The 22,370-nt window shown below is 37.1% G+C and overlaps 2 protein-coding genes across 4 annotated transcripts in view; both read left to right on the top strand.

Annotated features, from left to right (window-relative positions):
- Positions 1–5,721, top strand: part of LOC130233243 (DNA-binding protein RFX2-like) — a 28,328-nt gene extending 22,607 nt beyond the window's left edge. Inside the window, exon 7 of the mRNA XM_056463197.1 lies at positions 5,629–5,721. Coding sequence (XP_056319172.1) covers positions 5,629–5,721 — 93 coding nt within the window. The remainder of the gene's footprint in view (positions 1–5,628) is intronic.
- An 818-nt stretch (positions 5,722–6,539) lies between these two features.
- The window catches only part of LOC130233637 (DNA-binding protein RFX2), a 36,485-nt gene continuing 20,654 nt past the window's right edge, over positions 6,540–22,370 (top strand). The window contains exons 1-9 of one of the 3 annotated variants that reach the window (XM_056463777.1): positions 6,540–6,652; positions 9,650–9,739; positions 10,185–10,264; positions 11,915–12,176; positions 14,456–14,530; positions 17,155–17,336; positions 17,606–17,725; positions 20,990–21,111; positions 21,208–21,326. In XM_056463777.1, coding sequence (XP_056319752.1) covers positions 6,548–6,652; positions 9,650–9,739; positions 10,185–10,264; positions 11,915–12,176; positions 14,456–14,530; positions 17,155–17,336; positions 17,606–17,725; positions 20,990–21,111; positions 21,208–21,326 — 1,155 coding nt within the window. In that variant the 5' untranslated portion in view covers positions 6,540–6,547. The remainder of the gene's footprint in view (positions 6,653–9,649; positions 9,740–10,184; positions 10,265–11,914; positions 12,177–14,455; positions 14,531–17,154; positions 17,337–17,605; positions 17,726–20,989; positions 21,112–21,207; positions 21,327–22,370) is intronic. The other 2 variants (XM_056463778.1, XM_056463779.1) reach the window with 2 other exon arrangements.

Raw genomic sequence — 22,370 nt, forward strand, 5'->3', positions numbered from 1 at the left:
AATACACATACAAACACACACAAAACAATACAATAAAGCAGTTAAGAAACAATCTGATAAAAGCAATGGGCAGGTTTGGACAAGTACTACAATTTGGTGAGTTCTTAATTTAATTTCACTTTTTTAGTACATTTTTACAGTATTACATTATGCGGAAAAACAATGCATTGTTGCTTTTAATTACAATTCTGCTATAAATTGGCAGTCCAGTATTTAATGTTTTTAGTGGAGCCTAGTGCCATACTAGTTTGATTTTAATCAAAATTATGTCACATCAGTTTGTTTAATGGCAGTTTTTGTTTATTTATTTTTTCACTGAAGACATACATAGTGGCTCATTTTCTTCCTATTTGGACTGACTGGCTGATGTTGACTTCGCTCACTGTATGCCTTCAGGTGTTCAGTGAGATCTCTTCCGTTCTCTAGGAATAATAGCAGCAGGCAGGAATCGGCTCCAAAGATAACTACAGCAGCAGGACGTATTTATAACCAATGCAACACCCCTCAGGCAAATTCCATTCTTTTAAAAGATCTAAGCACACTCATACTATTTACCCTCTTAGTTCTGATGCAGCTTATTTACATTATGACTTGCATTTTACTTTTTCAGTCTGATTCAGGTGAGCTCTAGTCTTTGGGATTTGAACCAAATAGCTTCTGTTGGCTGATTCAGCTAGCCCAGTTGGAATGCATTACTGTGACTGTGTCTAAATGCCTCTAACTGGTGTAAACAAACTGAAAGACTTCCAGTCTGGTGATGACTTGGTGATTACTCCCACAATCGGTGCCCACCAATTCACATATTTCCGCAGAACTGAAACCAACGTCTTTCATGAAATTCAACCAGCCACTTACGTTTTTGTTGATTAAATATTTTAGCCATTTGTTTATGCATATTTTTTCTTGGCAAATGTTTTAAGTTGAAATTCTTTTAATAATAAACAATTCAGCACATTTCCTCTGAGACTTTAGGTACTCTATGCATACTTATGCACCATGCTACATAGTATGAGTAGTGCGTTCACACTGAAATGTTCTTTTTATTCTAAAGTACGCGTTAAATACCTTGAAATGTGGAATGTTGCACACTTCATGCACTCATGGTGCAGCTTTGCTCACGTATTGTGCAAGGGACGGGGCTAAAAGGCGCTGAGGTTGGATTATTATTTTTACCTTGGATAGTGCAAGCAAAATTTCCTGATAAAGCAGGGAATAAGCTGAAGGAAAATGAGTAAGTGATGCTTGAATTGATGCAGATATAATGACCTTTCATTCCACATTAAAACCACATTTATTGTTTGAATTTTACAATACAAAATTGACACATTTAAATGCTGAGAAAGAGAAAGTTTCAAAAGAACAAAGCTGATATGGTAGGCTATAGGGCTGCACAATATTGGAAAAATCTAGCATTGCAATGTTTTAAATTTATGATTATAAACTGAGATATGAATATAATTTCACCAGGTGACTTAATATCCCTATTTGGAAAAGAGTTTATAATGATCAATTAGGAAGTTTCTGCAGTTGGAGTGTACATCCATAAAATCTTATTAGCATTCTATAAATTTCTCCGAATTTTTATTGTGGTCATTCATGTTTAGTCAATGATTGATGAATTGATGTTTACTATTTGCAACTTCATAAAATCTGATTAACAATCTATAAACTTTTTGGGGTCCCCCCAACACATTTTCTTGGCGGTCTGTGCTATTTGCAGTGCATTTCTGTATTTGCACATGTTGTGAGTTTTTTCATGCGTAACAATCTCTCAATACAATCAATAAAAATATACAACAAATATTTGTGTTTATATAGAAGTGTTTTATCATTTCCCGAATCGAAGTATTCAAGTACAGTAACTGAATGATAAAAATAAAAATTCTATGAAATTAATGGCTGTTAAAGTTGCAAGTGGGACCATTTCTTATGCCTGAATGCTTTTAAAATCATTATACAATTCTAGGCATCATAAACACATATGACAAATTATAATACTAACTTATATCTTGCGATGTGTCTATTTTGCGAATTATCACATTGTGATATCGATGCTAAAACAATACATTGTGCAGTGCTCGTAGGCTACAAATAATGTTTTTTTTAGTGCCATTATACGCTAAATAATGATCACCATTGCTGTATGCGACCGTTGGCCTTCAAAAAGAGTGCAAGAGTGTGTTTATTCTAGTAATACAGTGCTATAAAATATTTGCAGAAGAATCGCTTTAAAACTTGAACAAATTGCCCATTTATGTTGGTTTACAATCTTGAGTTGTAATGGATTTACAGGGGATTTCATTATCTTTGTCTAAAAAAATGTTTGGGATTTGTTCTTTTTACAATTTATACACCCAGAGAGCACCCGGGATCATGCTTTTCGCTAAACCGATTCATCTATTGTATTCATCACAAACCCTTTATTTTCTGAAAACGGGGAGAGTTAGATTTGTCTCCAATTAATTTACCTTTGAATAGAGGTTCACACTTGAGAATTCATTATTTCTATAATACGAATCTCCGAAACACAATTAGCTTTTATCTTTATTCTTCCTCTCCCGATGGAAAACTTTAAGTGCCTTTAATTAGCATTCATTTATTTCCTGCAGATAAAATCAAGCAAGTGAAGCATATTGCTTGTCTTTTTAAACTTTAACAACAAACTGTCAGTCAGGGGTCTCTCAGAACGCACCATCTCTCAGATCAGCCCCCGCTCTTGCTTGTTCTTCAGAATCAACGCAGACACGCATCATAAGCACTGATCTGGGACCTGTTGAGCAGACTGCTGACAGTAAGCACACCGACAGGCCGGTTAAGAGCTTATTTAGATGTACAGCGATCGGTCGCCCCCCTGTAGTTCTCGTTCCCCGTCTCTGAGTCTGTCTGTCTCTCCAGCTCTCCAAAGTTCCTGTGTGTGTGTGCGTGTGTGTGTGTGAGCTTAAAAAAGAATAGCACAACGGGAAGGGGGGTGGTAGAGTTGGGGATGGTTGCTATGGTTGCCTCACTATAGCAACCGACAAACGTTTACAAAGCATTGAGGAATTTCCTCATATCAGCTGTATTATTGGAGCCCCTAGAGACGGACTCTCATTCCAAACAACCGCTGGAGATCATCAGTATCCTGGTGGGGGGGGACCAACCTTCATTGCCATTTTTATTTTTTTCCTCTTCTTTTTTCTATTCATGGTTGGGGGGTATGTTGTTTTTCCACCCCTCTACATTTTCAAAAGTCCTCTTTCCTTACCTCCTATTTTTTTTTTTTTTTTTGTGGGAGCCTGCCCTGTCTCCATTTGTCTTTTCTTTTTCTTTGCTTTCCAGTTGTGCACGGTTTTAGGCTATGTTTCATTTTAAAACACAACTTTTTGTTTAGAGTTACACCTGGCGTCCACACTACTAAACTCTTTCAACTCTTGAAAATGGAGATTTTTGAAATGTTGCAATTAGTCTGAAATCTCAGGGTTGCATTTTTGTGTAGACCGCCAAAAACACAGACCTTTGAAAATAAAAGCATGAATGCCCACATTTGCACCCATTACCCTGAGTTTTGTTTCATGTGCGTGATGTCATCAAGTTCAAGGAACTGAGACAACAGAAGGCACAACCTAAATGGTTTAATTAAAGTCCCTGTAAATTAAAATTATGTTTTTTAGATGTTACCATACCATGTTAGTGTGTGTTGTGTGTGTGTGTGGTGTGTGTGTGTGTGTGTGTGTGTGTGTGTGTATATAGTATATATATATATATATATATATATATATATATATATATTATATATATATATATATATATATATATATATATATATATATATATATATATATGTATATATATATATATATATAGCTCTAGATGGAAACTGTTGTTTTGTGTTTACCTTATGATTAAAGTTGTTGCACGTCCGCCGCTTCCCACCACAAAATGAGCGAGAATAAAACAAAACACCAGTGAAGAAACTTGACACAGAGAAACATAAACGCCTACTGCCAACTAGCGTTTCGGAATTGTTATTGCAGAGGAACACAAACAGGGCGCAAAAGTATAAATGCACAGCTTTGGGCATTGTATGCGCCGTGGGTCACGCCGATCACTCGATGCAGAAGTATAAACCAGGCTTTACTAGCCAACTGAGTGAGCACACTTTTGTTCTGCCCAATCAGAATTTCTCTACCGAAGTCTGCGGAATGCCCACAATAACATTTTTTTTTTTTTTAAACAGGAAAGTGCAAACGAGTGGGATGATGGCATCTGCTGCTTCAGAAGCATTAGTAGACAAATTAATATCAATACAAAACAGCACGTCAGTGATATGGAAATATCTTGGTTTCAAAATCACAGACAGCAATTTCATTCATATTCATAAGGATGGTGCCTATTTTAAATATTTAGAATTTCTGAGATACAGCGCATCACCATCCATCAGCCTGTCATACTGAGCAAAGCAAAGATGGTTTATGTTGTCCTTCCACAAGATGGCGGCAGAGATCGCATAATAAGACCTTAGAGGAGAAAAACTCAAACTTGTAATTTCAAACAACAGCTGATAAAATTATTTCAAAACTTGGAACTGACTTTCCATGTTGTAGTGCTGTATTTATTGAGTGTGAGATGAGATATATCAGGAATGTGTGTATTTTGTGTTGGCCACTCTTTGTGCAACCCTGAGTTACTTTATGGTTGGCCATCTGTTTGTTTCTGATGTGTCTTCAGTTTTCATTACTGCAGACTACTTCAGTTAAAGGAAGAAAGAAGGAATGCCCACATTTGTTTAGCATTTTTCCTTATCGCAAACACTTTAGTAGTTTGGTTGTGTTTGTGCTGCTTTGGCTTTTTCAGGGTTAATTATTGTGATCACCCAATTGCAACAAGATGCTTCTCATTTGATTTTCATTTGATGCACTTAAGCGCAAACAATCACACTGGCAGGGCTGTGCTTAACTAGATGCTATTGGCAGATTTTTTTTTAAAAGGGGAGGAGCTATTCTGTCCCGCCCTGTCTTCATGTTTCAATTGGGATACGTCAAACATCGAATACAAAATGCACTTTTCAAAGCACTTCACGGCATCTTTTAGATTAAAGCTTTGTCATTTCCAAGTAAACCCATTGCAATTTTGAATTCTTGGCTGTATAGCCAAATGACAGTATTTAAGTTGGAAAAAAATGTCAAAATCTATGATTGCACATTATAGCATTGCTAACTTGACATCAAAGTTACGCTACACAGTATACGCAACAGCCAGCTGTAGAGTCTACCTTATACAAACTTGCCCTGTTGTTTATAGTGCATACCATTTTAATTTGTTTAATTTAAGAAGTGTACATTGGATACAATTTTGTAGTATCATTTTATATCTTTCATTCGGTCATGCGCTTTTTAATATGTAGTTAGGATGGAATTTTTTTCTGAAACACCAGAGTGAAACATGGATCTTTTTCATTTTAAAATACTTTGTTAAAACAAAAACAAAAAACACTAGTGTAAACATAACCTTGGAGAGTTGCATCAGAATATTGACAATGGCGGCAAACTTAAATCGTCGCTTGAGCTGTATTCCCTGTCGACCGAACAGGGCCACGCTGCGGTTGTGATGGGTTTGTTAATGTCTCCTTTGTTCTTTTCTTTATAATAGAGTTCAGAGGTGAGGATCCTGCTAGGGATGTGGGTGACTCAGTCTGACTTGGCTAGGTTGAGCTTCTGGTCCTTTCAGGAGAAGATGGTGTGAAAGCCGCTTTGTACACTTTTTTGGCTCATGCGTAGAGTTGTTTCAGCGGGACTCTCTCTAACAACCTGTTGGAGCCCAGTTTCATTGTATCATGTATCTTAAGTAGATGGGAAAAGCAGCATGCTTTTTTTTGATGCAATATTTTATCGATATCTTGGTCATGATATGGTAATCTGCCAGTTCTTTATTCTGTGTGTATAAGCAGAAGTGTTGTGGTAAATGGTGTGTTTGTTTTAGCGATTAAAATGGAAACACAAGCTGGAAAGTGGGTGGGGAATAGCAGCTCATTTACATTTAAACACATTAACATAGCATACGTTTTCTTGTACTATAAGAGAGAGGTGCTATAATTAATGATCAATACAGTATTTTGAACTGAAACTTACAAAACATTCTCGGGATTTTTTATAATTGTCCAGTTTACTGGTGATGGAAATGGTGAAAAACTGAAAAGTACAGAATTAAATGCATACTTTTGCATTTTCTTACTAGTTTTAACGCTAGCATCATTCTTTTTTTATTTAATTTGGCTTACTTTCAAACACTGCTTAGTGTTTCCTGTCTTAATAGAATATAAAATAAATTCTGCTTAAAGTTGTCTGTAAAGAAAGCTAAGTAGCTAACCCACAAATACATAAAAATGTTGCTAATGTAAATTGACTTTTGACATACTTTTTGGTAGGTACTATAATCTTTTGTGCATGGTGTTCAGTTGTTTAATATGGACATTACAACAGATTAAAACACTCAAGACCAGTTGGGAACAGTTTCCTTTTAAGGCTTTTCACTTCCTTTGTCTTTGTCTATCATACGCTCAGGAGAAACCATGCAGCGGTCAGAGGGGGGCTCAGAGACGGCATCCACTGTGGCGTTAAGAACATCCACTTCAGCCCAGGCACCAGTGGTTCAGCCCGTTCCCGCTTCCCAACAGGTGAGCAGACTGAGCAGCACAACCTAACAAAACACTGATGTTGAACACTCCTGAGACACTCACATGAGCTGTTTAATATAAAGATCTTTAGCTCTTTTGTTGTAGTCTCTCTAAAGATGCTTCAGTATGTGCTGAATCCATCTGAAGCGATGAAAGATTTCTCCTCACCCACACCCTTCATCTGTCAGAGCCACTTGAAATGATTAGCAGCGACTTTGCGTGGTGCTCCTGAGGGAGATGTTGGGTTTGGATCAAGAACACATCTAAAGAAACCAGTCTTTATGTAATTGCTGCTAATATTTTGAGTAGAGCATCACATTTCCCTGGACAGCTGTGGAGGATCTGACAAAAACCTGTGAAGGATGAAATATAGGCTCTGAGTATGTAACATTTGTGCTGCTAGCTGTCTGTATCAAATATGGCACTTTTATAAATTAAGACCTTTTGAAGCTTTTTTTCTCTTTTAATATGTGTTTTGATAAAACACAGAGATGTCACCCATCCTCATTATTATACATATAGTCCTGTCAGTCAGCTGATATGTGTATATATATATATATATATATATATATATATATGTATGTATGTATGTATGTATGTATGTATGTATGTATGTATGTATGTATGTATGTATGTATGTATGTATGTATGTATGTATGTATGTATGTATGTATGTATGTATGTATGTATATATATATATATATATATATATATATATATATATATATATATATATATATATATATATATATATATATATATATATATATGTATATATATATATAGTATATATATGTGTGTATGTATATATATATATATATATGTATATATATATATATATATATATATATATATATATATATATATATATATATATATATATATATATATATATATATATATATATATATATATATATATATATATATGTATGTATATGTATGTATATGTATGTATATGTGTCTGTGTGTATACAGTATATATATATATATATATATATATATATATATATATATATATATATATATATATATATATATATATATATATATATATATGTGTATGTTTATGTATGTAATCTTAAGAAAATTTGCTTTTTAAGCCCCCAAAATGCACATGCCACAGTTCTTTTATGGTTTTAGGATTAAAAAGAAATTTGAAATGGATTGGCAGTGTTTCACTGTAAGCAAACATCCATACACACTGCTAGAAGCAGCTATTGGATGAAAGTGTAAATATGTGCTGTGTGCTGTATTTTTAACAACATAATAAACACCGTGACAGCGGTGAGAAAACAGCAGTTAAGAAAGCATCTGAACATAATAACATGGTAATGTGTAAACACTACCTGTCAAAACCCTATTACAATCCCAGTTGTATAAGCAACAAATAATAACTTGACATCTAGTTGATCATTTGGAAACATGGCAGAAGGTAGATTTTTCCGATAAATCTTCTGTTGAACTGCATCTCAATCATCACAAATACTGCAGAAGACCTACTGGAACCCACATGGACCCAGGAATCTCACAGATATCTGTCAAGTTTGGTGAAGAAAAAAACATGATTTGGGGTTACATTCAGTATGGTGGTGTGCAAGAGATCTGCAAAGTGGATGGCAACATCAACAGCCTGAGGTATCAAGACATTTGTGCTGCCTATTACATTACAAACAACAGGAGAGGGTAAATTCTTCAGCAGGATAGCGCTCCTTCTCATACTTCAGCCTCCACATGAAAGTTCCTGAAAGCAAAGTTCAAGGTGCTCCGGGATTGGCCAGCCCAGTTACCAGACATAAACAATATCGAGCATGTCTGGGGTAAGATGGAGGCATTGAAGATGAATCGAAAGAATCTTGATGAACTCTGGGAGTCCTGCAAAAACGCTTGGCCATTCCAGATGACTTTATTAATAAGTTATTTGAGTCATTGCAGAGATGTATGGATTCAGTCCTCCAAGCTCATAGAAGTCAAACACAATATTAATTATTTTTCCACTGCACCATGACTTTATATTCTATACTGTACATTATTTTTCTTAAGTGACAAGACTTTTGTCTAAGCAAAGTCAGACTTTACTGTCCTAATTATATAATTAAAAATCAAGGCATGATCATATTTTATTTTGGTAAAAGAAGCGTAATCTAGAGGCCTTTGCATTTCATATAAGCCACTTCTGATACCAAATGATCAACTAGAAGCAGAGTTATTATTTGTTGTTCCTAAAACTTGGATAGGAGACAAGAATTTTGTCAGGTAGTATATATACTCGAAAGAATTGGCTTTTTAAGTCCCCCAAAATGCACATGCTAAAGTTCTTTTATGGTCTTCACTTAGGATTAAAAAGAACTTTAAAATGACTTTGCATACACCACAAAAAACATCCATACACCATACACACTGCTAGAAGTAGCATTTAGATGTGTAAGTATGTGCTGTCTTTTTAATAACAGAATAAACACAATGACAGTGCTGAGAAAACAGGAGGTAAGAAAGCATCTGAACATAGTAAAATGGTATTGTGTACATGTTTGCATGGCCTCTGACTCTCCAGTCATGTCATGTCATGTTTATTTATATACCATTTCATTTAAAATCAAGCCATTATATAGAAGTAATTATATAAAAAAAATGTCAATTAGATTTTCATCTACAATTTCTATAATAAAACCTTATTCAATGTATTGTGTTCAAGTATTTACTTGCATCTAACCTTGACGGACTAAACAAGAAATAAAATAAAGATTTCTCAGAGTTCCAAAGTCATGCCTGCTTATTGCACAATGAACCAATATTGCACAATGTTTACTATATATATATATATATATATATATATAGGTAAATATTCTAATAAAGAGCACCCAAAATAGACTCCAAACTAACTTATTTTGCTCTGATTTAGAGAACTGTCACATAGAAACAATTCCGCACTCCACATTTCAAAGAGAAAAGGGTCTAATATTTGACATTTGTGTGTGTGTGTGTCCCTCACCTGCAGCGTGTTTTAGTTCAGGCCACCGGTTCCTCCCAGAAGGGAGCTCAGGTGCAGCAGTTGCCAGTGCCTAGAGTGCAACAGGTCCCTCAGCAGGTACACACACACACACACACACATACAGAAGAGTCAATCAAACCCTGCACGCTCACTGCACATCCTGAGGACCCGCAACACCTCTGCCTTATCTTTTGCCTCTCTACATATCTCTTTCACTCTCTCGTGACTGTTATTGTCTTTCCATCACACTCTTTCTCTCCCAGCATACTGTCAGAATCCCGAAATGCAGACATGCTTTACTTTCACGCACGTCACGCTTGGGCTGTTGCGGCTAATATGTTAATAAGTAGTTTTTGGGCTCGACAGGGCATCTCTGATTGTTGAGGTGAACCTTTGTGCTCACTGCCCCCTACTGCCTGCTGCCTGCCTACAGCTGTTTGTCTCATTTCCCTTACAGAATCTGCATTAGCACATCTCAAGAACTTCGCTGTGGTAATTTGGCAGCAGTCTGATCCGTGTGTGTGTGTGTTTGTGTTTGAAGGTGCAGCAGGTTCAGCATTACCATTCCCAGCAGGTGCAATATGTGGAAGGTGCAGAGGCGGTCTACCCCAATGGCACAATGTAAGCACCCTTCTGTCTGTCAGATGCATTCATGTTGTTCACTTTGAGGATGTAACTCTGATGTCAAGGATATTTTTATATTGCCACATTTTCATAAACTTTTAAGCGATAACTGTGACGTTAAACTAGTGACACAATAATTGTTGTTTGGCGCTATATGTGATTCATTGAAATTGTGGTGTTATTTTTTAAATGTTAATATTTAGACCATTTTGAACAATGTAAACAATAACAGTGGAAAAAATATTTCCTCTTTTACATTTTCTATGGCTCTGAGAATCCAATAAGGTCAACATATTGATAAATAATGATAGCTGTTTTAACATAAATCTATAATTGAATTTCCTCTTGTTAAAGTTATGGAATAGATTTACAAGATGCAGGATATGTTTATGGGCCAATGTCATCGCCACTTTGAAATGGTCTATTGTATAATCAGCAATAGTAGGGCCATTTTTGCAGCAGAAAGAGAAGTATTCATGACACTTTTTAAATGTTTATTGCTAAAATACAATTGCTGAACAAACATACTAAATCATTATCATTTATCAAAAGAATTTTAAACTTGTATATTTCACACAAAAATGGAATATGGTATAAAATATACATTTAATTTCTATACATTCTACTTTTCTCCCCAAAGTTATCTAAAATCTGTAACGGACTGAATGTTTTATTTTATATAGTTTTTTGTGTAAGTTGTGTAAGTTTTTATATAGTTATTTGCATTTTAAAACTTAATGATGATTTTTTTCTTAATATTTTGTAAAACAAAAACCATAACCATATTGAAAACCCAAGCAGCTTGGGATCATTTCTCTGTATGTCTATGTCCACTGTGTAGTTAATTGCCTAATTAAATATTAAAGATTATGTCATTATTTAAAAGTTGTAGACTAGTATTTCTCAACCATGTTCCTGGAGGGCCACCAACACTACATGTTTGGATGTCTCTTGTCTGTCACGCTCATTACAGGCCTTTCAGTCTCTGCTAATGAGCTGGTGATCTGAATTAGGTGTTTTTGTTTGAGAAGACATGGACTGCGTCCGAAATCACCTACTACTCAATAGGTACTGCATTTAATTTAAATGTACTGCTCGACCATTAGGAAATTATGTTATATACAGTATGAAAGTATGAATTGAACTCTGACATACTATATCCGCTATTTTGTCATGATCATGTGACCTACCCGCGTCAGTTGCGCCACTTCACTCACATTAATTAATTCTCTTGTTAGGCATCATGGGATAGCGTAGTGTGCATCGGATGCACACTTCAGAATCTCGCCGGAAGTAGTAGGTCATCTGGGTACTTCTCACATACTTTTTTTCGAATTCTATGAATTTGGACACAACTAGGCATGCATACTGTTTTTAGCATACTATACAGTATGGAAGTATGCGATTTCGGACGCAGCCACGAAAAATGTGCAGAGCTGGTGGTCCTCCAGGAACGTGGTTGAGAAACACTTTTGTAGAATATGGCGACTTTAATCATAAAATATGTTTAATTAGGGTAAGAACAGAACATCTAGATCAAACCAACTTGTTTTAAAGTGTGTTAAAAAGATAAAGTCAGTAGTTGTGTTTTGAAAATCAAGACAATGTTAAACATTAAACACGACTGCCTTTTTTCTCCTTCTTCAGTCGTGCTGCATACTCTTATAACCCAGAGTCCCAGCTGTATGGACAGGGCAGTGGAAGTGCCTATTTTGACTCTCAAGCGGGTGGTGCTCAGGTAACCACAGTCGTCTCTTCTGGTGGAGTGCCCGCTCATGGCATGGTGGGAATCGCCATGGATGTGGGTGGCAGTCAGATCATTTCCAGCGGCAGTGCCTATCTGATCCACGGCGGAATGGATGGTGGACGCCACCACACCTCTCACTCCTCACGCTCATCATCTGCAATGGTACTTTCCAATGTGCTGAAATCCTTGAAGACCGCTACACTAGTAACATGGGAGGGGAGTTTGGGGAGCTGTGGTTTTGAAAATAAGCATAGCCTAATAATTCTATAGTCCAGATGAGGTGTGACAGGAATGTACAGAGTTATGCTTGCATGGTCAAAAACAATAACTCATCCCTCAGTTCGTGAAATCTCCCCAAAAAGTTGTGCTTCAAGTTATTACACTAAAAGTGTATGTGATGCGCTGCATCATTATTGTTAGTATACCCCAAAATGAAACTTGTCTACTTGTGAAGAAAATTAGCTTATTTGTTCCAAAGTAGGCTATGGACAATAAACATTTTTAAGGTATACTGTGGTTTGGAAAAGTCAAGGTTTAAAATCGCCAAAATTTTCAGCTATACCGTTCCTAAGGTATGTGTAAGATTTTTTTATTTATATATATTTTATAAAGATATAGATATATATCTCTAGCACAAAAGATATCCAAAGATTTTAATTTGTAAAGAAACATTTGTGATTTGTAAAGAGACATTTAAAAAGAATATATTTTAGAGCAGTAATCACAATACCGTGAAACCGTGATCCTTTTATCCAAGGTTATCATATCCTCAGAATCTTATACCGGCCCATGCCTATTCAGAAGACAAATTAAGGTATTTTTTATTAAATATGAGATATTTCTGTCCCTTCGTTTAGTCTGTTCATCCAAAATATGACAAAAAACACTTTTTAAAGTTAAAAGACTAAATCCACATGAACTGAGTGGTGTAATTAAACTAAAGTTTCTGAAGAGACTCAATCACTTAATAGGGTGAACAGATTTAATTAAATCTTTTATCCAAATATAAACACTTGCAGAGACAGAAATTTCTCTTTATTTTTGTTACCAAAATGGCCGTGGATCAACATGAGAGTGAGTGAAGTATGATTAAATGTTAATTTTGGGCTGAATAACCCTCAAGTTTATAAGTGTTTTTATGAAATCAACCCCTTGTAACTGTCTTCACAAACTTAAATGCAGTATTTTAACTCCTGTCATAACCATGTAGCCTATAACATGATACAGTATATATTTTACATTGTGTGCAAGCACACTAGAAAGACATAGGGAATTAAAACCATAAAGCCTGACTTGAAGTTCACTCGCTTCAAGATGTGTCTGAATGTATCGATAAAACGCATTTGTGAATGAATTCAAAATGAAGTCAAAATGAACTTTTATGTGGTAATCAAAAACATGTCATAGATGATGTTTATTCTTGCCGCCTTTCACGACAACAGTGTTTCATGAGTCCCTTTCTCAGAAAGATGCATCATGCAAACACATTTGTCTCTAAGAGTTCTGGGTAGAGAAGAGATGACACACACTGTCATGAGAGTCTAGCTTTCTTTCACAGTGTGCTAGTTTATGAGGTGGGCTGGAAGCAGGGACAGTGCTTAAAAAGGCGACTGCCTCTAAATAATCCAGCTCTGCCTTGTTTTAGCAGTTTTCACAGCCACTTGAGTGGCCTCCGAAACAAAGCAACCCCTGGGGCTCATTACCATTTGGCCAAGGGCCCTCTGGAGCCTTTTAAAGACTTGGAAAGATGCCCATTTTTTTCTCTTCTCCCAGTCTCCCTCTTTATAAGTTTCGCCACTCTGCCAGAACTTTCTCTCTGCCTCTTTATATATATCTCTCTCTCTAATCTTTTCTCCTGAATCTTTTTTCATGCCTTATTCTCTGTATTCCAACTTTTGAAATAGTATTTTAAAATAGTATGGAAAGACAGTCCAGTTAAGAAACTTTGTACCCTTTTCCCCTGCTAATACCTGCAGAAAAACATGTTTATTTGGCTTAAATTAAATCAGCTTTTTTTAGCGGCAGACATCAAACGCGACAGTGTCTTTACAGAGGGCACGACCTCGCTAACTGTGTGATTTGAGAAGTGGCTAGCGAGATTGTCTCATCTGTTTGAGAGTAGCCTGACCTCACGCCCTGTGTGTTCAGCTCATTAGCATATATGAGGCCGAGACAGGAAGAGTGGCGTAACCCTCTGAGTTCCTCACATTTGCATGCTTTTTGTCCACCCGTAATGAATGTGGCTGCAAACACTGACAGACTGTAATGGAAATGCTCAAAGTCCGGCTGCAGCTAACAGACTGATTTCCTTTTCTTTTTTTTGTTTGTCTGTGTCATTTTCACTCTCTGTTGTCCCCCCCACCCTCAAATTTCCACCCCCTGTTTTTTTCTCCATCTCTTCCCCCCCGTTTCATGTCTTGCATGCTCCTACTTTTCCTCAGCTTGAAATGGCGATTGAAAACCTCCAAAAGTCTGAAGGGATTGCCACTCACAAAAGCAGCCTGCTCAACAGCCATGTAAGTCAAACTGGGAAAAAACTTTATTGAAACTGGAACAAATCCTGAAAAAAAGGCTTAGTTCATCCTGCCTGCTTCTTCGCTTTGCTTTTCACTGCTGTTGTGAGCATGCTTTTTCCAGAACAACCCCCTTGCTCTGTGTATTTTAGATTTAAAGCACTGCAGACCCCCCTGCATTTACATTACACTGCTTATTCAGTCAACATCTCAGGGATCAGCATGTCTGAGACGTGCTTGGGAAAAGCATTCAATCCTTAAATTTAAATTTTTTAATATTTTTTATATTAAAATGTAAGTTTTTACAAAATTTTTAAGGCTATGAATATTTGTAAATATGCAATTTTTTGTAGTTTTTTTAGTTTAGTTGTTTTTGTTTTTAGTCAATTTTAGTTGTTAGTGTGTTATTAAGGGGTCTGATTTTGCTTAATTTGAAATTTTTGCTCACTCATTTTAAACAGAGGCCTTTGTTGAGTGTTTAAAACTCTGTCCCATGTTGTTTCCTGGTTTTCAGGGAGGCCTGCAAAGAATCTGCACCCATGAACTTGAGCAGCTCTCACCCATTGCATGTTTAAAAAATAGTTGACTAATTTGAGAATCTGTTCAGCCACCTTTTTTATCTTCCTTTTAAAACTGTTCACCCAAAATTGGAAATTTTGTTATTAACTCAGCCTCAAACTACAACATTTCAAAAGCCCCTATTATGCATTAAAAAAGATCATATTTTGGTTTTGGGTGTCTCCAACAACAGGCTTATATGCATGCAAGCTCAAAAAGCACTTTCATCGCTGTCTTATAATAACGATTTAGTTTTACCTAATTATCCCAATGACTCCCTATATGATTTGTTTAGCGATTCATTTGTTCCCAAACCCTTCCTTTGCGTGAGGCTAATCTGCGCTGATTGGTCTGATGACCCAGTCTGTTGCGATTTGGCCGACTGCGTTCAGCACAAGACGGAGATAATCGCCCAACACGGCTTATCAACAATTTTGAAGTAGTCGAAGTGCAGAGTGTATGTTGAGCCCAATGCAGGAGTGCATTAAAGCAACACAGCTAAACACCAGCATATTTCTCTATTCTTAACCATGACACACATTCAGTATTAATCCACACAGTGGCAAAAGCTGAATTATTCTGAAACTTGACCGCCGCACATGGTTAGGAACAGCTGACAGTGACCATAGCAACGACAAACGGCAGAGGATGGCGAGCTCACAAACGCATTTAAATCTGTAAAGAAAGCGGCACATGCCGCGTTTTCAACATGGCTTTAGATGCGATATGAGAATATAAAAAGTTAACACATTTAAATGCATAATTTGCAAGCTAGAGAAAACAAGGAGGCAACCATTTTAATCGCACTTACTTAAGCAGGTCGCACACCAGAAGCGCCGGTGCGCCGCATAGTGCCACGCAACACCATACATTTCAGAATTCTAAACAGGTTTCTATTAGGGTACACACCCTGGGTACACGCCCAGCCACGACTCAGGACACTGCTCATTTTTCTGCCACGCCACAGAGCGCCATCTGATTAGTTTTATGTTAAATATCATGCGAATGTGCGCGTCTGGTGTGTGATAGTTTTAACTGTCATGTGCGCGCCGTGTCGCGGTGCCGAGCGGCACTTCTGGTGTGCGACCTGCTTTACACTTGTGAAATGGAGGAAGAAACTGGTCCATGAACTGTGTACTGATAAAGTTCTGATCAAGCTCTGACAAAGTCCCATACACCAATAGTCTTCTCTGATTCTTCCTTTAACAGACGGCCAACAAATCCCGTATTGTAAGCATGTAGATAGCACTCCTACGGGAACACAGCACAAGGTTGGGGCTATAATGCTGAGGTATTTTTTGCAAAAATAACCTTCAACCACTGACTCTTCACAGCCTCATCTTTGGGTAGGGAGAATAACACTATCTTTCCCTTACACTTCAGAGCACATCGTATTTGTGACATGATTCAACCGGAATCTGCTACAGTGTTTGTCTTCTTTTTTTCTATCTACATTGTTTGTGGAGGGCGGTTTAAATTTTACCAGGTCTGCGTGAGCAACAAATGGGCGGGGCTTGAGTTCCATATCGACATCACGCTGGCACGCCTACAGATTCGTTACCCCGACGATTTATTTAAACCACTCTGAGTCAAATCTTTTAAAGATGATTGAAAGATGATTGACTTTTAAACACTGTGCACTTTCAGACTTAAGCCTTAGATGGATATTTCCCTTCATTTAGAGCTGTGTTACACACTGCATGGAAGGTCATTTTCAAAAACCCATTATGGGGCTCTTTAATGCAAATAAATGGCCAGAGTACATACATAAGTTAAATACAAGTATAAAAACAGACATTAAGCACAACACATGATAACAGACTTGTCCATTTTTGGGTGAACTATTCATTTAAATCCACAGATTTCTTTAAATCTGTGTAGTAAAATGCAAAAGTGTGCAGATACCATGAGGTGCTTGTTATCAGCCAGTTAAATATGGTAGTTACATCAGTATAGCGTATGTATGATGAAATATTCTTGTGGTTTGGTTAATGTCCTTGTTTGTGGAAAAGCTGCTTGCTGAGATGCTGTTATATTGATTATCTGTGTGGGTGTGTGTGTGTGTATAGTTGCAGTGGCTGCTGGATAATTACGAGACCGCTGAAGGTGTGAGTCTGCCGCGAAGCTCTCTCTATAACCACTATCTGAGACACTGTCAGGAGCAAAAGCTGGATCCAGTTAATGCCGCCTCTTTTGGCAAACTCATCCGCTCCGTCTTCATGGGCCTTCGCACGCGCCGGCTTGGTACCAGGTCAGACTACACCCCACAGATAAAGCAAATCTATAAAGGCAACTGCATTTACAGCTTAGTCGCTTCAGAAAGAAAAAGAAAATCCAGTCTGAAAAGTGCAGCAGCACAGGGAAAAACACTGAGAGCAAGTGATTTGCAGCAGATACTCTATACTTAATACTTAAAGAATGATCGCTCCAAAATAAACGATGTTCAGTCTCAAATTGTGGTGTGTTGTTGCTGGAATTAAAAAGTGATAACTCATTTTTTTCTGTGTGTGTGTGTTTCAGGGGGAACTCAAAATACCATTATTATGGCATTCGTCTGAAGCCGGACTCGCCTCTCAACCGTATGCAGGAGGACACGCAGTACATGGCAATGAGACAAACACCTGTCCATCAGAAGCAGAGGTGAAACAAACATCCTCTCTCTCTCCTTCTCATTCGCAGGCAATCTTTATCTCATATCCAAGTCACGTCTTGGCCCATGGCATCGATGTCTTTTCATGCATGTCACAGTCAATTTTTCAAATCTCGAAAAAAAGTTAAAAGTTCTCGATTCAGACAGTCACTTAATCTTATTACTGAAGGCCTCAATAATTCTCAGTGTTAATCTAACTTTCAAAATATACCCATGAATACCCAAATTTGACACATTCTGCCTCAACGGTCAACTTGTGCACTTTGCACAGAGTGAGCAGTTGTTAGACAGCTTTTATTCTTTTTCTGCCTTACACAAAATCAAATGATCACAGAAGTCCTGGGATAAAATTTTGTTGTGTGTTTATAAACTCTAATGTCTATTAGGGGTGCACGATGTTGGAAAAATCTAGCATTGCGATATTTAGCTATATATATATTCCAGTATAAATACATTTTCACCAGATAACTTGAATATCTCTATTTGGAAAGAATTTATAATGTTAGATCTGTTCGTGTGATCCATAAAATCTAGTAAACAATCTATAAACTTTTTAGGGTCCCCCAACAGATTTTCGATGTGGTCTGTGCTATTTGCAGTACATTTGTGTATTTGCATGTTCATTCATTCATTTTTTTTTGGCTTAGTCCCTTTATTAATCAGGGGTCGCCACAGTGGAATGAACCGCCAACTTATCCTGCACGTTTTACACAGCGAATGCCCTTCCAGCTGCAACCCATCACTGGGAAGCACCAATACACTCTCATTCACAGTCATACACTACGGCCAATTTTAGCTTACCCAATTCACCTATACCACAAAAGTGGGGGAAACCGGAGCACCCGGAGGAACCCCACACAAACACGGGGAGAACATGCAAACTCCACATAGAAATGCGAACAGCCGATGCTCGAACCAGCGACCTTCTTGCTTTGAGGCGACAGCTCTACCTACTGCGCCACCGCGTCGCCCTGTATTTGCATGTGTTTAAGTATTTTCACACATAACAATCTATAAATATAATTTAAAAAAAGATACAATTGAAAAAGTGTTTTATCGTTGTCCCAGTCTAACAGTATTCATTTACAGTAATTGAATGAAAATAAAAATAATTCAATCAAATGAGTCGCTGTTAAAGTTACAAATGGTACAAATTATTATGCTTGAATGCTTTTAAGGTCATTATACAATCGCAGGCATCAAAAACACATGCAAATGATGAATTATAATACAAACTCAACATTGCGTATGCTCGCGATGTGACCATTGCGAATGATCACATTGCAATATCGATGCTGAAACAATCTATTGTGCAGCCCTAATGTCTATAGCTAGGTTTTCATCCACCTATTTTTATGCACATTTTGGAAATAAAAAACGGTTGATGGATGCGTTTATATTATATGTAAAATTTTAAAATTATATGTAAATGGACAAACCAGCAGGCTGAGCACACTGTAAAACATCTGAATGTTGTTTTGGTCATTCTAAAACGCAGTAACCATTTGAGTATTAGTGGTAATCTGTTATTAATTACCTCCGGAATTGCCAAGAGCATCTGCGTCTGACGCCTTCAAATGCCACCACACTTTCTTTGCGTGACAGCATATTGTCTTCTGATGCGCAAGTAATTTAGTAAATAAAGCAAAGATTGACGCAGCTTCTCCTACCGCAGCAAATTCCGTTTCGTAATCAGGAAATGACAATTTTGTTGAAAACGCTGCATTATTTAAACGTCCAGTTTTGTGTATAAATTTAATTCGCATCTTTGGATGGAAACATAGCTAATGATAGTGATCAAAATACTGTAAATAAACCTAGGAAAACAACTTGACTAATTTGTTAGTCCAGAAGGTGGCAATGGGTAATTGGTGCAATATATTTGTTATTAAAAAAATTGTTCAATTCATTAATTCAAAAATGTAGATTCTTCATGAAACTTTTTATTTAAACTATTGTAATAATTTTTAAATGGCTTGCAGCAATAATACATTTCGGGATATACATTTTTACATTTTTATTACATTTATTTTGTCTCAATACTAGACTTGTGGGAACTCTGTGATCTCAGTTTTAAAAAGAAAAGAAAAAAGTGGTTGTGAACAGATCCAGAATTGTGCATCTTTTCTAACATCACAGTTTCCATTTGCATTCAGACTGAAACTCCAGCCTGGATTTTGCAGACTTGATTAAACTAATAATGCGCTCAATCAATCATTTACTTATGTAAGTTAAGTGATTTATGCTACAAATAGCATCTTATTGATTCATTAGTGAAATGTGTCATTAATTTACCTTGACATCCTTTATAAAAATAGGTTACACTTTATTTCAAAGTGACATAGCTGACATGTGCTTACTTTGGGGTTAGAATATGGGTTGTCATTAGGGCTAGTTACATGTAATTTTTCTTAACTCATTGTAATTACTATAGTAAGTTCATGGAACGTGTACCGGATGGTACAAAGGGATGTTTTCAACATTATTTCATGAGAAAGACTTGGTTCGAACCAATCAGTGTGCTCTGTTGTGAATGAGGTGCAACTTCAGTAATATGCATGATACAGCTTTGAAGACTCTTTTTACCTGTTACAGTGTTCAGAGAGATGCCACAATGTGTTGCCAACTGTAATTAAAACAACTGGAAAAAGAAGAAGAAGAATCGTTTAGAGACATGGGTCATCTGTGTTCTGTTTTTAAATGTGCCACAACAACAGTTTTGTTTCCATGTCCCTGCGATGAAAGCACAGTGTTACCAAATAATAGTTCTTAGCAACCAGTTCACACATGATTCTTGTAAATATCATTAAATCCTGTGCTCTATTTGAAGAGTTTAGATGCAAAAACCTCTAAATGCCGTCTGAAATTTTCCTCTAAACTGAGCATTTTATCAGACTCCTGTGTGTATGTTCAGTAATATCACTTTTATGGAAAAGAATAAGTCCTTTTCCTGGTCTTTAAAGTGGAATATCTCAACATAAACAAAGGAGGCTGAGAAAGATGTTCACTTTCGATGGAAATTTCAGACTGCACTTAGGTTTTTGCATCTGAACTCTTCATTTCTAATTCCTAATTACTTTTTCATAAATCAGAGGCTCTTTTATGTGTTGGAAGTGCACGGATCAGCTTTAAATTAGACATTGGCTCTGCATCCTGACGAAAAATCTTCTTCTCTTTCTCTCTTAGTCATATCCTCTGTAATCCCAGTAGTGAATCCTGCATTTAGTCCTGCTGTCGGTATTTCCTGTGTCCAGGTTTAAGCCCTTTCACAAGATGGATGGGATGGGGGACAGTCTAAATAGTGGCTCCCAGCATTTGTCCAGCACCCCTGAGCAAAGCGTGGCGGCACAGTGTCAGCATCACCAGCAGTACATTGGTAAACCTCCTGCTACAGTCACATCAAAACAGCTGAATGCATGCACAATCACCTTCAGCTCTAATACTGTTTGTGTGTGTGTGTGTGTTTTGGCAGATGTGTCTCATGTCCTTCCCCCCTTCCCTTCTCTTGATCTGAGCTCCTGTCCTCTGCCAGAGTCCATCAGCATGACCGATGTGAAAAAACTACAGAGCAGCTACAGGATTCACTGCGAGGTAAATTGTAGGTGTAGGAAATATTTGTAAATGTAGCCTGCCTAATTATGAGTGCTCCCAGTGGAAGGAAGAGCTTTACAATGTCTTTGGAAGGAAGAAACTCTTTAACAGCTTTTAAGGAAATTATAAAAGCACACTGGCAGAAATAAGCTTCCTCATACTGGACGAAATTACTTTTCCATGTTATTCTATGCCTGTTAAAATATTTAAAATGTATCTTTTCAAAATGAATATCAAAGTAAGAATAAATAAAGCATTAAACCAGGGATTCTCAATCGGTGGCCCTCAGCGATCCTGCAAGTGGTCCGCGAGATAGCTTAAAATGAACTCTCAATATTATACTATAATTTTGGAATTTCATTAATAATTTGCTATTTTAAAATGATGGAAGTAATGCACTTTCTCCTGTTCTCTGGTTGATTACTTCAAACTCGGTGCAAAAACAGCCTCATGATCGCGTCTGCAACTAGTACACATAAGTTTGTGCATTCAAAACTATATGTGAAATTAAAGTAAAAGCCTCTCTTTGTGTATTTTTGTGTGAACTATTTTATATCCGCATAGTTGTCCAAATTAATATCCTGTGAGTGTTTCATAAAGGACGCATGCCCATAGTGGAGGATCTAGCAAGGCTCAATGGTGTTTCTGCCATAGAATGTAAACCAAACTTGCATATGAGCTTCAGACGTGCTCTGGCGGAGCTGTTCACGCGGGAATAAATTTCCGAATAAAAGCGCGGGAGCGGTCGGTAACTCTGGTGTAATTTTAACAGGAGTGGGCGGACTCACAATATCGCTCCAGAGCGAGCAAGCAAGCGCGCGTGGCGTGTGTGTGTGAGTGCGCGCGTGTGTGTGTGTGTGTGTGTTTGTTTGGTGCTGTCTATGTTTGTGTATGTGTGTGAATGTGAGACAATGTGGTGCTGTGTGTCCATATTTGTGTGTGTGTGTGTTTATACAGACAGCTTGTTATAGCCACCCCCCAAAATACAACACTGTGTATGGAAAGCATCGTCAATGCACGGTGATGCACAGAAATATCGAATTA

Source organism: Danio aesculapii, chromosome 8 (assembly GCF_903798145.1).
Source record: "Danio aesculapii chromosome 8, fDanAes4.1, whole genome shotgun sequence".
Classification (NCBI taxonomy): Eukaryota; Metazoa; Chordata; class Actinopteri; order Cypriniformes; family Danionidae; genus Danio; species Danio aesculapii.